At 52.9% G+C, this 16,455-nt stretch overlaps 1 protein-coding gene across 1 annotated transcript in view; it reads left to right on the top strand.

Annotated features, from left to right (window-relative positions):
- The first annotated feature begins 2,296 nt into the window (after nt 1-2,296).
- The window catches only part of kug (FAT atypical cadherin kugelei), a 38,910-nt gene continuing 24,751 nt past the window's right edge, over nt 2,297-16,455 (top strand). Inside the window, exons 1-5 of the mRNA XM_029110976.1 lie at nt 2,297-2,424; nt 3,642-3,813; nt 7,214-7,465; nt 13,005-13,194; nt 14,059-16,450. Of these exons, the coding sequence (XP_028966809.1) occupies nt 2,297-2,424; nt 3,642-3,813; nt 7,214-7,465; nt 13,005-13,194; nt 14,059-16,450 (3,134 nt within the window). The remainder of the gene's footprint in view (nt 2,425-3,641; nt 3,814-7,213; nt 7,466-13,004; nt 13,195-14,058; nt 16,451-16,455) is intronic.

The following is a 16,455-nucleotide window of genomic DNA, read 5'->3' as shown; positions in this document are numbered from 1 at the left end:
GCCTTGATAATTCTATTTATTGCTGTCAATGGAGCCTGATGTCGCTAGATAGCTCGTCGAGCGAGAGAATACGCAAATAGACACTTCGATAGACGGAATTAGGGATTTCGGGAATCGCTCGTTCAGCTCACTCCGCTCTCGAATCGATCTTCTGGGACTCGATAATTACTGTTTCTCTATTTTCGATCTTCCCCGCAATCCCCCTCGAGGATCAGCCGAATCAAGCAAGCCACAATCGGTTCCTGATGGCGATTAAATCCCGAATCGGGAGACATGTATCGCATAGATGGAAGTCGGTCTATGGTCCGTTATTATTCTTATTATTAATGCTAATCAATATTGATATTATTATTATTCATATGTACATTCCAATCCTTCTTCCCATTGTCAGCTGGGAAGATCGCTCGATTTTTTGCCTGGCCCCTGACCGACTTTCCGTTGGGTTCTCCCGAGTGAGAGAAGGACGGGATTTCCAATCACAGATCCCCGATTTTCGATCGGAAGCGGTCATATAGACTGAAATTGATTAGATTCGATGTCGGAAACATCAGCGCCGAAGGAATTTTGCTCGATATTCATGAGGCCTTTCGTTGTCAGGGAAAAAATCGAGTCAGTCGTAGGGGATGTCGTCCAGTTGCCGGGCGAGCGCGCAATCAATTTACTTGCTTTCATCGCGATCCATCTTGTCTCCAAAATATTTTCCTCAAGGCCATTTCTTTCCTACCCAAGACGTCCAGCGCCTCGAATATTTTTTCTTCTCTGACCCCGGTCACTCGGTCCGAACAAAGTAACAGCCGACGGGTTGGAACACCACATGCCTTGAGCATTCAGGACCGTCGTCGTTTTTATGAAGCACAAGCTAGGACAACCAGAGGCGACTCGTGCCCATGGAGATCATGTCGATGTTTACCTTGTCTGCAGGCGGGTTGAGGCACCACCGGAGAGTGGGGGAATACCCCGAAGAAATTAAAATGGAAAAACAAAAACTCCCACATCAAAGACCGGCTGACGCTCCGCGTTGTTACGATGCGAGCGAAGCGACTGTTTACCTTTTGGAGGGGAAAAAATTGGAGCATATGGTTTTACGACGCTTCCTCTGGAATCCGATCTCCCCAGCAAAGAAACGGAAACGCTCGGGTCGATGTGCATTCCGGTCGTTTGCGAGTGCCCCGGACGAAGGTCCAGTCGCTGGTTCAGGCACCCGGATCGTTTGAGGGAGATTCGTTCAGTTTTGGGAATCCGCACCGATTCGGATAGCCGCGGCGAGGGCGAGAACCGTTTGTTCTCGGCGCGGGAACCGCAGGGTCTCCGATTCGATGGCGTTCGTTCTCGTACACCGCCCGCAGCCGGTTCACCTCTGCCATTTGAGCGGTCTCTGAGTGGATCCGCAAAATCCGAAGCTCCTCCAGCTTTTATTTTCGTCGTCGTATCCTTTGGAGGCCCAAGACTCTCGCTTCGGGAACGCGCTTATCCACTGGCGGCCTTGCGCACACTTCCGGAGTTTTCGGAGAGCATTTTCCGACTCGATGCCTTGGCGCAAGTCACCGGTCACTCGTGGGTGGTCGGAGCGCTTTCGTGGAGCGCCCATGGACGTTAGCGTTACCCGCAGGAGCGACTCTCGTTGAAATTGCTGCGCGTGGCGTTGTTGTCACTCTTGTCAACATCAAACGATTACTCCGCCAATCAGCATCGGAAAGCCATTAGAAGCTTACTTTGAACCGTAGGCAGCTCCGCTCGTAGCGGATGCTCGTCAGAGAGCCGATCGGATGCTTTCGTAAAGGCGAAAAGCAGAACGAGTCAATCGGAATTTCCAACCTCAGTGAGTCAGATCAAAGGGTTTGACAAATCGATATATTATCCGGGGAGCTGATAACAGGATCCCGCCGATTTGACATTGTTTGAAAGTCGTGTTTCCAGAAGGATGCACGAGCGACGATCGCATAAATATCCAGACATAGGTAGACGTAACTTTTTTCCGGAACCAAGCCTGTCAAATTGAATTCGCACATGTCTGTATGTCTTTCTCGGAACATTTTCGTCTGGTTATTCAGCACCTCGTCAAAATAAGCTATGCCGTTTCGAAGGGAGACACGGCCGGTGACGGGTCGACAATTCTGGTGGTTCTTTCGATTTATCGACGACACCTGACGTACACATCCTGCTTGAAGTTCGTAGATGGAACGAGATTAGGCAAGAGTGCGCGGCGAATGTTAACTAAAAGCCCGTTGTTTTGTTTCAGGACTGTCGGAGTTCGCCGACTATGAGTTTGTGATGTCCTTAGGGCCTATACGGCGCGATGAATAGGAGGGAGCTCCTACAGGGAGGACGTCCCTTACGGGGAGTTTCCCTACAGCTCCTTCTAATTATTAGCATTCTCGTCACATTCAATCGGAGTGCGGCCGCCATCGAATTATCCGATGACAGGTAAGCTGCTTATAATTATTTACATTCAAAATTGTTAGAGTAGCTCAATGACCGGCTCGACTCGTCCCGTCGAATCGTCCCTGGGTCTGTGTTTTCGGAGCGGGGAAATTCGGCGACAGGTGCTAAAAAATCTCCGGCGACTCGATAAGGCTTCTCTGTGGAGGATGGTCGGATCCTTGCTCACTCTGTCCAATTATTCAGCTCTGACACCGAGTCGTCGAGGATTGTGTCATGCTCATGTCTCTCTGGATTAAGGAACCTCACGTTCCTCTCGTTCATACCATGTACGGATTTATGCCGTGACTCTCGCAGTATCCGTTCTCCTCCGTCAGAGGCGAACGGGATCATGTTTCTGGATTTTTGCCCTGATCCGAACCGGCTCCTCTTTGGATGCAAACCTAGAAGGTTTCGAACGGCGACAGCGTTCCAATCGGCTGTTCAAAGCTTGCCCATGGAGGGACTCGCCGTCGTATCATTAGAAAATCGAAATAGTCGGGACAGCCGAGTCTTATCAATGTCCTTCGCAGAAAACCCATCAGGTCGATCTTTGACATGTTCAGGAAGTTGTTTTCTAGTTGAAATTCTTGTGATGTCGCATCACTCTCGATAGTAGGAGACGTATTTCGAGGGCCAACATTTCCATCGCTTCCCCGAACTTTCTGAACTCTGCACGACGTCTCTTTCGCGAACCAAATCCTATATCTGAGATTCTGGAATCGAACTTTGATAAATCTGGATCATCGCGATTTTCCCGGAAGAAGCGAGAAGGCATGGAAATCGGGCGGAGAGGAGAACATCTCGCGGAAATCGGGTGAATAGGAGAACAGCTCGCGATTCGCAACGTGAGGGCCGAATTCTCGGAGGGCCGGCATCGACGAAGGAGCGGATAAAGAAAAATCCGTCTCGGAGAATTTCGCTCTCCTTGGAATAGTCAGTCGTTCGACAGCAAACGACAGAGCCGCCTCAATTTTCCGGGTCTGACGAGACTGTCCGAGAAACTTGCGGCAGATGAGAACGAACACGGTTAACTGCCCTGAAGATGAATTCCCGCAGAGACTTCATTAATGAAACGTAATTCCGAGGAGTCGATCTCCCGGTCTCCCAAGCTTTGCGGAATGGAAAGATCGCTCCCATGAATAGTTCCCAGAGGGGTAGACGGAGATCTCTTCTCTGAAAACTTCGAGACGAGAACTGACTATCTCCCTTCAATTTTCCAGGCTCACGTTTACCAGAGCATCGTACAATGTATCGATTCCTGAGAATTGCGTCGGAAAAACGTACGCGCGACCTCAGGAGAGGATGGGAATCCTCGCGACTCCCGAGGTCAACGTCAGGTACAAGATCGTTTCCGGCGACAAAGACAAGCATTTCAAGGCCGAGGCAAAACAGGTGAGCCAATATTGAAATTTATGGTTCCCCATCATTCAGACGTTCTGTCCCTTGTAAGCTACGTACAAACATCTCTGCCTCGACGCACCCCGCTAAGTAACCCGTCACGCCAGCCATTTTTCCCTCGGATCTTGCTCTTCCGGACGACCGTATAGGTACAGTGACGCTGCGGTCGGGTGACCGGGGCTCCGACTGACTGACTAGCAGTGGCAGCACCTGCAGCGGCATCACCGGAGAGGCGAGCACGCCTTCGAATATCTCATCCGTCGGATTATAAGACCGCCTCTAATAAGATTCAGTCAGAGCTGAAAGCGAAGTTGCCGTCCGAGTGAGGCAACTGAGCACTACGAGATCACGCGAGAGCCTCATCGAGCACCATAGTGGCGGTAGACGTACAGACGTCCGCGGACGACCAGAGATATCGCCGACATAGTGACCGAGTGAGGGCAGACGATTGGGAGTAGTGAGGATAGGAGTGATTGCGTGTTACAACAACGTGCCCGCTTGCCCCATGTCTGTCCTGACCGCGATCGAGCAGGATTACGGCTCGGTCGGATTGTCGGTCAGCGTGCGTTTAAGTAGTCGACAATAAGGCGAAGGGGAGCTCTCTGTTGAGAGCGATACCGATGCCGTGGCACGGATCCTCACCCTATCTGGCCCGACGGCAGGCGAATGAGTGCGTGAACGGCAACCAAAGCGCGCCGTTGAACGTCAATGCCACCCAGGGGCCTCACAAAACTGCTGTCATCATCGGGACCCCAACAACACGCTCTCGTACTATGGCGTCTTCCCGAGCGGGTGGCTGCCTGATTTTGGCTTCGATGGCGAAATTCGTTCGGAACGTATCACAGCGCATCCAAGTTTTACTAGAGGCATTCTCGCCCGCGTTTCCCTCCGGTACCAGACCGGCAAGCAAGCGAGCTTTCACTTTTGTTGGTGGATGTTTCTTTTTGGATGACTGAGGACGAGTCTTCCTCCTTTCCTCCGCCTCCCTCGCACTCCCACCGGAAACAGAAGTTTCGGAGATTGCGCAGCCGCTGCGCTGGTAACTGCAACGTCGACGGGATGATGGAATGATAAGGCACGGAAAGGGTTCAGACTCGAGAAACAGAATCGTTCGAGGAAACGACGGGGTTCGGAAGAGGAAAACGGTTGCCCCCGGGCACTCGTGTTTCTCGGGATTCTCGCGTGTTGGCAATGCGACTCCCTTGACGCAGGGTATGTATGACGCTATGCCAGACCGAACTCTAGGAGTCGTTACGTGAAGTGATACCGGAGTATCAGCCCCCACTGCATCCGTCATCGAATTGTTCGGTTGCTTCGTATTTGTATCCCACCTCGCCGGATCGGATCGCTCACCGTCAAGCAACCCATGAGCGAGCGAGTGGATGACAGCGATCGGGAGACCGAGAGGAAACCCATTGATCTCCTCAGTGTCTTCCCCCAATCACTCCTCGTTTCTTCTATTGCCGCGCTCTCTCGGTTCTTTCTTCGGTCTCCACATCCATTCGTCGGCCGTTTCCCTCATCTACTGACCGTCATGACTTTCCGGGGAAATTCGGAGACCTAACGAAAGCACAGGGCCAACCCAACCCGAAAGGACATGGATCCGATCGACCTTCAGGCGAATGAGAGCGGGAGGACAAACGAAATCAATGACCTCCAACGACTCGGAGGCACGCGAAAGCACCGGACAAGAATTCCCGGATCCAATAGGAGCTCGAATGTAGTCCATCTCACAATCAGTGCCCTCGACTCGGGCGGCTCTCCTTTCTGCGATTCGCACAAACTTCACTCCGACGACCGACGTGAGCTTGGCCGAAGGTCATCGGGACAGATTACTCATTCCCGCACGCGCGCTCCACGCAGACGTTCAATACATCCCTCTTCGAGCCCTAGGGATTTCGGTTTGGGGTCCTGCTCCCGAACTGAGCAACCACGGCGCCGGCGAAGTCCACGAGCGTGGAAGCCATTGACTGAGCACCTCTCCCTCAGAGGCACTAAGCCGTTGATCTTCTTCTGTTGGGTCCCCTGGAAGTTGCCCGTCTCTTTCCCGGACAACTTATCCCTCCGACTTCAGCTCACGGCAGAACTGACCGAGTGACCGGGTATCCGAATGACGAAGTGAGTCGGGCAGCCGGCAGAGAGACTCGCGTCGTCGTCGTTGGTGTAGCCAACGTTCCATCATGAGCGAACTTTGCTTCCGATTCCGCGAGCTCTTAATCAGATTTGTCTTCTCGATTCCCCGCGGCCTCGCACGGTGTCCTCCTTGCTCGAGGGACAACCTCTCCGTTGGATCTCCCTGTCCTCTCTGGCCCCGACGTCTGCATATATTCCGTTCCATGAGAGGAATAGATGTGCTATCTCCCGGAAATACATATACACATACACGTGGGCATACACGCATGCATGGAAGGCGAGACGCGGCCGCGCTCCGCGGCTCAGATGCTTGCGCGTACCTACGTGAGGGACGCGACGTGTTTCGGACCGGCAACCTGTCCAGGATGGTTCTAACGTGAACTACACGCAAAATCGACGTTGATTGCGGTGCGAGTCTGAACGCATACGCACGTGGGTCCACTTCTGGAAAAGCCCGAGAGCGAAAGGGGTTTACGGACTCGAGTGAAACAAAAGCTGTTGAGATACCGGATGACAGAAACTGTCCCGGGAAGCGGTCCCCCCCTTGCAAGACCCAGCATCGAAGTCCTCGAGAACTCTGTGGCCATTATCTCTCAATAAAAGTTGACTCGCAATCTCGGGAGGGTTCAAACTTCGTCAGTTCAGCCGGCGAGAGCCGGCCGGAGGAGCTCAACTGGCGTAACTTCTAAGCAGATTACTGCAGATACGCCTTCCTGCTCTTCGGTCAAAGCGCCGACAGCCTCCCGCGGGATGAGCTCTATTGAGAGTTTGTATTGCTAACGGTCTTCTCATATGTCACGTAAGACACTCCCGCGCCGGTCGACCGTCCGTTGGCCCGCTCAGTTTCTCCCTCCCTCTCTCTCGATAGACGTTACTCGTAGCCATCATCAATCCAATATGTTATGTACGTCGAGGCAGCTCCACGACAAGTTTCGAAGACAAGCATGTCTTTTTCTTTCTTTCGCCCAACTCTCGGTTCTGCTCTGTCTTCCGAGGCTCTTCTGTCGTCTCGCTCTCCAAATGCATTCCACGGCGTTTGTAGGATATTCGCTCTTCGTACACTCTCGATTTCGCTCCGATAGTCACCAACCCACCGCAGCGGACGACGGGAACAGACGAAACGCATCGAAATCTTATTCGAAAACGACGGAGACAGAGCTCGAGTTGAAAAATACCCACCGAGATTCCATCCACAGCCGTGTGTGAGGAGGAGCTGAACAGGGAGACTTCGATAATAACAATTATTCGTCTTTGATTGCAGGTCGGCGACTTTTGGTATTTGCTCTTACGGATACGAACCGAGAACAGTGCGGTCTTGAATCGGGAATATCAGGAACATTATAAGCTCAAGGTCAGAGGGACCCTGCAGCAGAAGAGCCGGAAGCTGTACGATGTTCACTGCGACGTCCTAGTTACCATTCTCGACAAGAATGATATATCACCACTGTTCTACCCGAAAACCTACAACGTCACGGTTTCTGAGATGACTCCGTTGTTCCAAAACATCCTGAAGGTGAGTCCGATTCCGTCGATTCTTGTCGAATTTCCTCCGCCATTTTTGAAGAGGAGATATGCTCCCTGGAATTCCGTTTCCTTCACGACGCAATACGTGTCGGTGGACCGACGATTTTGAGCATGGGTTTCGACTAGGTAGATTCCGAGAACGCAAGACGATCACTGGGATTGAAGGCTTCGAAATGCAAGGGCGCCGAAGGAAATGCATTTTCTCCTGTGGATAAACTACCCCGAGACTCTTCGCTATGCTTCGACAGCCGCTCGTGCGGCGTAGCGTACAATCCTCTCAGAATCGTTCGTTTCAAATAAGATTAAGCTTCATGAATCCGCATTTTATTCAGACGCGATCCATTTAATCGGGAGCTCGCCTCAGGCGCTATATAAGGCTTGGGACGATCCCTATCACATCTTCATAAGGCCTCGGAGCGGGAGGAAGGTACAATAAAGCTCTTGACGAAGTGCATTCCGGGAAGACAGCGAGGATTTCGAGTACGATTGCGACGGGATTCGCCGTGCCGCTGGTCGACTATTCCGCAGCGGAATCTGTTGCTCAGCTACGAACGGTTTCCGTCTTGTTATCTCTCGGCAATCTGTTTCCTGTTCGAGATCCTCGATATAATCCGCCGATGTCCTGCCCCGCGAATAATTCACCCTTGACTCGGATGCTGCCGCTCTCCAGAACTTTTGGTCAGAAGCCTTAGATCTTCGGCGCCGTCATCGGAGTCTATTGAATGATTCCGTGTCGACCGGGGACTCGACGCAAATACTCAATACGAACCGTCCGGAATTCTGTTCACCCGGTCTTGGTGCTGGTGTGAGAGACTTCCGAATCGATTCGGTTGCTGCTCGAGCGTGACTTCCCGCGGAGCTCACATCGGAGAAGAATGACTCGAGCTCGATTCTCCGGAGGATATTCTTCAATCCTCTCGACGGAGGCTATGAAAGGACGAACGAGGAAGCAAATGTTTTCGATCGGTCGATGTTTTGAGTCACGGGGGAGACGAGTGTTTGGGCTGCTTGTTGACAACGCGATCGAATAATTTGTCGCCTTGTTCTCCTCGGCCGCTCTCATCGGATATGAATAAAATCCCCCTCAGAGATTCGTCCAATCGATAGCTGCGCGTAGGAGTCGGGATGAGTGCATGTACTCCGAGGGTAAGGGTCGCCGCGCCGACGTGGAGTTTGCAGCATGTGCATTTTCCATTCATCTGAGTTTTTGTGGCTGCACTACGCGAGCGATCGAGGGAGGGGGCGGTCGGTCGGAGCGATATCGTCGCTGATTGCGGAACGCGAACCCCGCGCCCCACTTCTGTCCGATGGCATGGCCGCGATGGGAAAAATAATTACAGATTGCCGTCGTGCGCTTTCGGTGACATCAATAACTCTTCCCAATAACTTTCCTGGCCGTCTGGCTGGCGAGCATTGCAATTCATCCCCATAAGGCCGTCATCGACTTAATGACATAAGGTGACTTCGGAGTCGTTCCATCGCTTCGATATTCCCTCTGTAGCCTCCGACGCGACTGGAACGACTTCCTGGAGGATTCAGGACCGGGTTTCCTGGAGTCTCTCCCCCATTCGTCAGCGAGCCTCAGGAATCCAAGGGCCAGAAAAAGTGAATGGAGCCGGTTATTGCCCGGAAAGTACTTCAAAAGGAATTCCCGAACCGAGGTCACTTGGAACCCAGAAGAGTAGTAGTATGCATGACTAACAACGGCCGCGATGAGGACAACGACGATGACAGAGACGACGGCTGCGATCATGGAGACGACAACGGCGGCGATGAAGAGTATGATAAGGCGGGCGGCCGGACAGGCGGACGGACAGACGGGCTTCGAATGAGGACGTTAGGAGGCAGCTATGTGGGTCCTGCCGAAAACAGGCCGGTCCTGCGAAAGAAAGAGGATTAAGATGTGAATTTTACGAGCCCGCACGCAGACTTTCGCCTCGGTCTGTTCGTGCGTCCAGTAGGAGGAGGCGGAGGAGCCGCAATGCGAGCCTCCGAACAAACTCCTGCGAGTCTCCTGCGTGGCCTTTTATGGCGGGTAGGAAGGCTGGCCGGCCAACGTATCGGTAGCGACGACGACGACATTAACGGAGGCTAGAGTGGCGGGCATCGGGTTCTGATCAAGCAATTGCTCCAGGAAGTAGCCTTTAATAAATGAGCTATAAGTTTGGCCTGATTATGTCTTTCTTTGCCTTCTGCGAGCTTCCGTCCATCCGGCAGACAGGCCGGGACCGGCAGCTGTTTAGCCGAGTCCGAATCGCAGGTCCGGGAGACCGTAGTGCGACGATGGACACCGCCCTAGGGCGAAAGTCCCGTTATGTGGATGGTAACCCACTAGTCTACGTGGCCTCTACGGTTTGCCTTCGCTCGTCGGTTGCTTGTCTCCGTGCGTCGGTCGGTCGGGCATTGCTATGGCCGTGTGACCATTTGCCGCCACACTGTTGCGTATATGGGAAATAAGATGACGACGGCGATGCCTTCGTCATATGCTCCGTGGGTTCTACGATGTGACCCCGATGTGCCGCGGGCCTCGGCACGGGGCTCAAGAATGTTCGTGGATCAATCGGGAAGAGTCAGCCATTTCGGCTTCTGATTCTCATTCCATGGGGAGCCGACTGAGTCAGTATTGTTTAATTTATCATAAATATCATCGCCTGTCTCGTGGTCGCCCTCGGCCCGAAAGCGGCCCGCACGCCGCGACGGTCGCGGACAGGAGAATAGGACTACTGTTGTTTTTTCAGTCGCTGTTGTATCGAGCCGACTGTAGGTTTCGGCTCGGGGCCTCACACTCCGCAACAGTCCCCTGCGAATCATCGAATTCCAGGACGAAGGACGTTCCCACCGAGGGTTCAGGACCTCCGGGTGTATGCGAGGCACCGTAAGACGAGAGTCCGAACTGGTAGGGGGGCGCACTGGTAGACGGACGCGCGAGTGGGACCAAAATTGAAACGGGAAATAAAACATTGTGCCCGGCACCACTTTGCTCCCTCATCTAGAACTATTGCACAAGAACGTCACGCTGTAACGTGCAACGAATTCGGATCACGTTCAACACGGTCGAAGAGAACGAGAGAGTTGCAGCGGGTGAGGAAGGGAGTGAGTGGGTACAGGACGACAACGGAGACGAGTGGCCGTCGGAGGGCGATGCGGAAAAACGAAGAGAATGGAGCGGGTGTCGAAGCCTTCGTATGTATGTACGTCTGTTGTCAGTGTTTCCGTTATGACGGAGCATTTCCAGCCCGGCTGAACTACTGGCCAACGTTTTCCGAGTCGTGACTCTTCTGGGAAATCTCATTTTCCGGGGCATTTGTCTTGAGTGTTTCTCGAGCAATGTCCGGTAGCCATCGAAATTAGCGGAATGCTGTCCTTCCGCGCACTTGCGACAATGAAGCAAAGTCGCGAAATAATCGCTCGTCGGGCGGAGCGGAATGCACAAAGAGCGGACGCAAAGGAAGATACCGCGGTTTGTGATTCCGTTTGTCGCTGAATGCCAAGGCACACCTTGAAGAGGGCGTGCGCTCCCCCGAAGCCGCGGCAGAAGACGTTTGGACCGACTGACAAAGACGTAGTCCCTCAAGATGTTTTCGAGAGCACTCGAATCTATCTCTCTTCGCAGTCTTGAATTCCCAATTTTTAGCTTTCTTGTTGAACAGTGTGCTCAGTCAGTCAATCAGTCAGTGAGTTCATTTAAATGCTAATAGCCGCAATAGTGAACCGAAAAAGAAGGCGGGTTTTGCTTCGAGTCGGCGAGATCCCGTTCCTCTATCCCTCACAGTCCTGCTGTGTTTTCCTTCGAAGAATCGTCCCCCATGGGAATCCGGCCTCGACTTTCGTTGACGATCTGACGATCTCGATGCGTCGTTCGATCGGAGACCCTCAAAATCACGAGAATCTATTTGAATGGTCTGTCGCGGGGCTCAGGGCGAGAAATGTGGTGGGCTCCATGTGGATATCCTATCAAGCTCAATGATACGTTCAAGTTGTCTGTCAATCCCGTCGAGGTCGCGAGAAGGTCGGCCAATGTCCCAGTTCGTTATGTCAACTCGAGGAGGCTCACCGAGAAATAAAATGGAAGGGGGGTTGGGGTGGAGGGCGATGGTGTCAGCGGCTCGTCGAGCTCTTCAGAAGGTTTCTGTCCGAGCGAACTGCGATCGTCTGAGTTTTCCGACTCGGCCGATGACGAAGATGAGCTCTAAAACCGAACTTTGTTTCGAGAAATCTGACACCCGTTTTCATTTGAAAAGTGGAACTCGGTCGAGGATGCTCTCGACTTCATCCGGGGACGCATTTCGGTCGTTGGCGTCGAAGTCTGACAAATGCCGCGGGAGTCGAGCCGACCTATACCGACGTCAAAAATGTTTCTCGTTCGAGTTCGTTCGCTTGAATGGGGTTTTTGTGACGGTGAGCGCCCCTGAGAGTTGAGCACGGCTAGTTTTGGATATTGTGCTTTCTGTTTTTAGGGACGTGACGCACCTATAAGCATATGGGAAGCAGTGAGAAGGACGGCCATTACGCTCCCGGGAAAGGGCGTATCCAGACGTGAACACCCTCGTTAGCGTAACCTGTTCAGTAGAGCCTAATGCCATTTATGAGCATTGCACTGTTGTAAACCTTCTCTTCATTTATTCCCCTCTGCCCTCGGCTATCTTATCTGTCTCATCTCTGACCCCTGACACTAATACCTAATCCCTAATCTCCTTTTGAGCGTCGAACGATCAAGGTCGTCAGGAGGGCTCATTCATTTCCTTGTTGCTCTGGCTCCGATCGATAAAAGGACGGGTGCGATCGATCGATCGATCGATTCACTCGATTGAGCCCTTTTTTTCTGCTCCACCGTTTGCTCGTTGTCGTCCGTTGTTCGGCCGAGATAGGCTGAGCGGCACGATCACGCGCCGCTTGAATTCGGATACTAATTAAATCAGCTGGTTAGCCTTGCACACTTTTGGAGGGGAATGCAACTGTTACGTTACGTCCGACCGTACATCGGTTAGCTATGTATGGCTGCGTGCCTCCTTTGATGATGCGAACGCTATGCGGGACGGAATGTAACGGAATTCCGTTTACATCATATCTCCGGCCGGACCGACTGGTTAGCCGACTGATGGAAGCTACATACTCCTCCCGCTGTCCGCTCAGACATCTTGTCTGACGGAGAACAAATCTAATATTCGTATGCGGTGCGAAAGTCATTGCGAGTCCCAACAAGTTCATAAAGCACGCTATTAGCGTATTCTCGGCCGAAACAAGTACTCCACCAGAGCAAGATCAGGTTGCCGCGCTCTCTACGCGTACGGCTACATTCGCGCCCGACAAGCGGCCGAGACGATTCCGTGCTGAACAATGACATTTTGCCTGAGCGCCATTCAAAGGGACGAACTTTTGAACAATGGGTCGAGTCGAGAACTCGGCCGGCATCAGCTACGGACATCCACGACTATGCGATTAAGGATCGCGAATGAGATGTCGACACACCTAGGATGAGAGCCCCCTCTCATCAGAAGTTTCCTCACCGACGCTTCCCCACGTTACAGGTTAACGCCGACGACCCCGACGAAGGTATCAACGGTGAAATCTACTACAATCTCGCCGAGCCGTCCAACGTGTTCGCCATTCATCCGACGCTCGGCAGTATATCCGTGACGCGGCCGCTCGACTATCGGAAATCCAATGTGTTCAACCTCACCGTCGAAGCGAGGGACCGCGGACCAAAGTTGGGTACAGGTAAGATGGACTTCTCCGGTCTCGCATTGTTTCACTGGATCTGTGCACCCCCGAGAGCTCGGTCGAATTGCCGGGGAAACAAATGTTTCATGAGGAGCTACGGTAATTCGGTGTGCGGCGCGGGAAACCGTCCGGGAGGGAGAGGGGCGCGGAGAGAAAGAGAAACGAAAGGAGAGCAGCGTAGAGGATTTCGAAGTCAAAAGAAAATTCCAACCTGATTATGTGTAGTCGAGGAAAGGTTTCAATTTATTTCTCGAGCCGGTCGTGAATATTCAGGTGCTCGTATGCTTCACCGACTTTCTGCCGAGGCGCTCTCTCTCTGCGCGGGAGTCAGACGGCGCGAGATAGTCAGACGAGTGACGAATTTCCCCGAGGAAGAACCTTCGGAGCAGAATGAGGAAGAGAAGAAGGAAGGGAACGAAGGTGGAATCAGGGCTTTTTCATAAACACGAGGCCAACGCGGAGTCGGCCGCCGGCCTACGGCAGGGCGTCAACCTTCAGTGCTACAGCGAAGATAAACAGAACAATGTTCTGAGAGCTGCTTTGCATTTTAATTTAACCTAAGGCTGCTGCTGCTCCGCTCGACAGATTGTCCTATCCGAGAGAGCTTACGCGCACGCACTGGAACTACATAGTTCGAAGCCGGGATGGGGGACGCGAGACTGAAGGTGTACGAGAGCACGTCAAAAACGCGCGTCTCCTTTCGTGAGTTTCTCTCGGGTCGCATATTTCTCTCTACGGGATGCAGCTCCTCCCGCGAGGCACGGATCGTCTCCGCGTACGCGTCGTGCAGATCCAGTCTATTCGATTCCGAAGGCTCTCAGGAAAAAAAAGGCTCCTACTAATCTCGTTTTCTTTTTCCAGATACGGTTATTAAGGCGAGTACGGCTAGAGTGACCATTTACTTGTCGCCAGCGAATCGGCATCGACCGCAAATCATTGTCAAGAATCTCCAATCCTATATCGAGCACGGAGTCGGTCCCGAAACGTGGGCGGCTGTACAAGTGAGCGACCAAGACGTCGGGGTTAACGGAGAAATCGGTGGTCTCGCCATCACCGACGGAGACGTCGATGGTCAGTTCCGAGTGCATCAGATCGGAGCTGGCGAGTACAATATCGACTTCGATCCGCGCAACGGGGCCACCGGGGAAAGCCGCGGCTACAACCTGACCCTTCGCGCTTGGGATAAAGGCGCCCATTCGCTATTTACCGATCAGAGCGTATTCATTCGGGTGCGTCCTTCACTCGGAGCCATCACGCCCGTGTTCAACAGAGAAGATTACGACGTCCAAATCGATGAAGTCGCCCCGCCGAATTCGCCCATTGTCCGAGTTTCGGCACATCTACCCCACGAAGAGAAACACAACGACGTCATCGTTTATAGAATAGAGACCGGAGACGAGGACGGCGTTTTCGATATCAACTCGAAAACGGGGCAGATTTCCACCAACAAATGGCTCGACCGGGAGCAGAGACGCTACTACTCGTTGACGGTGAGCGCCACGAACACGAAAAGCCGCTCGACGAGACACCGGACGGGAGCTGCCGTGGCCACGACAATTGTAAATATAAACGTGTTGGACTGTAATGACAACGCGCCTCGATTCAACCAGAGCATCCGATCGGTGGTAACTATCGATGAGAACGTTCCAATCGGTACAAAAGTCGTCACGGTGAGCGCCACCGATGCCGACGACGAAGAGAACGGGTACGTGACGTTCGCGCTCGCGAACACCAACAAGATCCCGTTCAAAATCAACCCATTCACGGGCGTCGTGTCGACGACCGACAACATCGACTACGAGAAGATGAGCTCGAGTTTCTACCTGTTGCGCATACGGGCCACCGATTGGGGCACGCCGTTTCAACGCCAGACCGAAATGACGGTCCGTGTTCAAGTTCGCGACCTGAACGATCACAGACCTCAGTTCGAGAAGGTGGACTGCGCAGTTAGCATAAACAGCCAGACCCCGATCGGGACCGCGATCCTCACACTGTCAGCCATTGATTTAGATCAACAGGACCAGGTGCAGTACAAGTACCGGATGAAGCCGGCTAGCATACACCAGTGCTTTTCTTTAGACTCGCGAACCGGAATTTTGTCGGTCGCGTGCGATTCCAACGAGCTCGTCGACCTGGACGACGTCATGCTCAACATCACGGCCACCGACGGCGAACATTTTTCCGACTCGATGCACGTCAAAGTGAAAATCGAGAAGTACAGCGACAGTCAGAACCATCTGCTCAAGAGTCGCAAGGAGGAAAAGTTCAGACCGCATGTCGAATGCCGAGAAGCCGGTCTGACCAAGAGTCTAAGGGAATTCCTCTCGAAGAGGGTGTCCACAGCGGATCGCAGCCATGATCAGATAGAGGACACCCTTATTTCCCATAGTTTCTTCGAGAACAGATTTGCGCCAGAGTTTCCCAAGGACACACCCGTGGAAATCTCTGTCAACGAGAGCGTGCCGGTCGGGACCACGCTCCTTCCACTCCGTGCCAAAGACGCCGATCACGGCTATAACGGTCGAATCGTCTACGTAATTTCGTCAGGTGACGACGATTCGTGTTTCAAGATGGACCTCTACAAAGGGAACCTGATGCTCGTCGAACCCCTCGACCGGGAACGGACCCCGAAATACGTCCTCACGATAACGGCCTACGATCTGGGAGAACCAAAGAAGTCCGCATCGATCAGCGTCGTGGTGTACGTGCTCGACGTCAATGACAACCCGCCAATATTCGAAAAATCCCTGTACACCTTCAAAATCAGCGAATCGGTCAACAAAGGCGCCGTCATGGTCAAACTACGGGCCACCGATGCCGACGAGGGGGACAATGCGAAAATTCGATATAAACTGTCAACTGAAACCGACGATTTCATTGTCGATGAAAAGGCCGGAATTCTCATAGTGCACCGGAATCTAGACCGAGAACGCCAGTCAGAATACAACCTCATGGTGAAAGCAACGGATTCCTCGATCGAACTGCCTCTGACCGGAACGACGATGGTAAATATACAGGTTCAGGACGTGAACGACGAACGTCCGCGATTCACTCTGAAGAACTACATCGCGAGGGTTCGCGAAGACCTCCCGAAAGGCTCCGTCATAATGACCATGGCGGCGCAAGATCCCGACCTCGACGATGCCGGGAAGGTCAGCTACCAGCTGATGAGCAAAGAACTTCGGAACCTGTTCGAAATCGACTCGGAGACGGGCATCGTGCGTCTAATAGGCGAACTTGATTTCGAAACAAAGTGAG

Source organism: Galendromus occidentalis, unplaced genomic scaffold, assembly GCF_000255335.2.
Source record: "Galendromus occidentalis unplaced genomic scaffold, Mocc_1.1 scf7180000077185, whole genome shotgun sequence".
In the NCBI taxonomy this organism is placed as follows: domain Eukaryota; kingdom Metazoa; phylum Arthropoda; class Arachnida; order Mesostigmata; family Phytoseiidae; genus Galendromus; species Galendromus occidentalis.
This window is presented reverse-complemented; position numbering and strand designations above follow the sequence as displayed.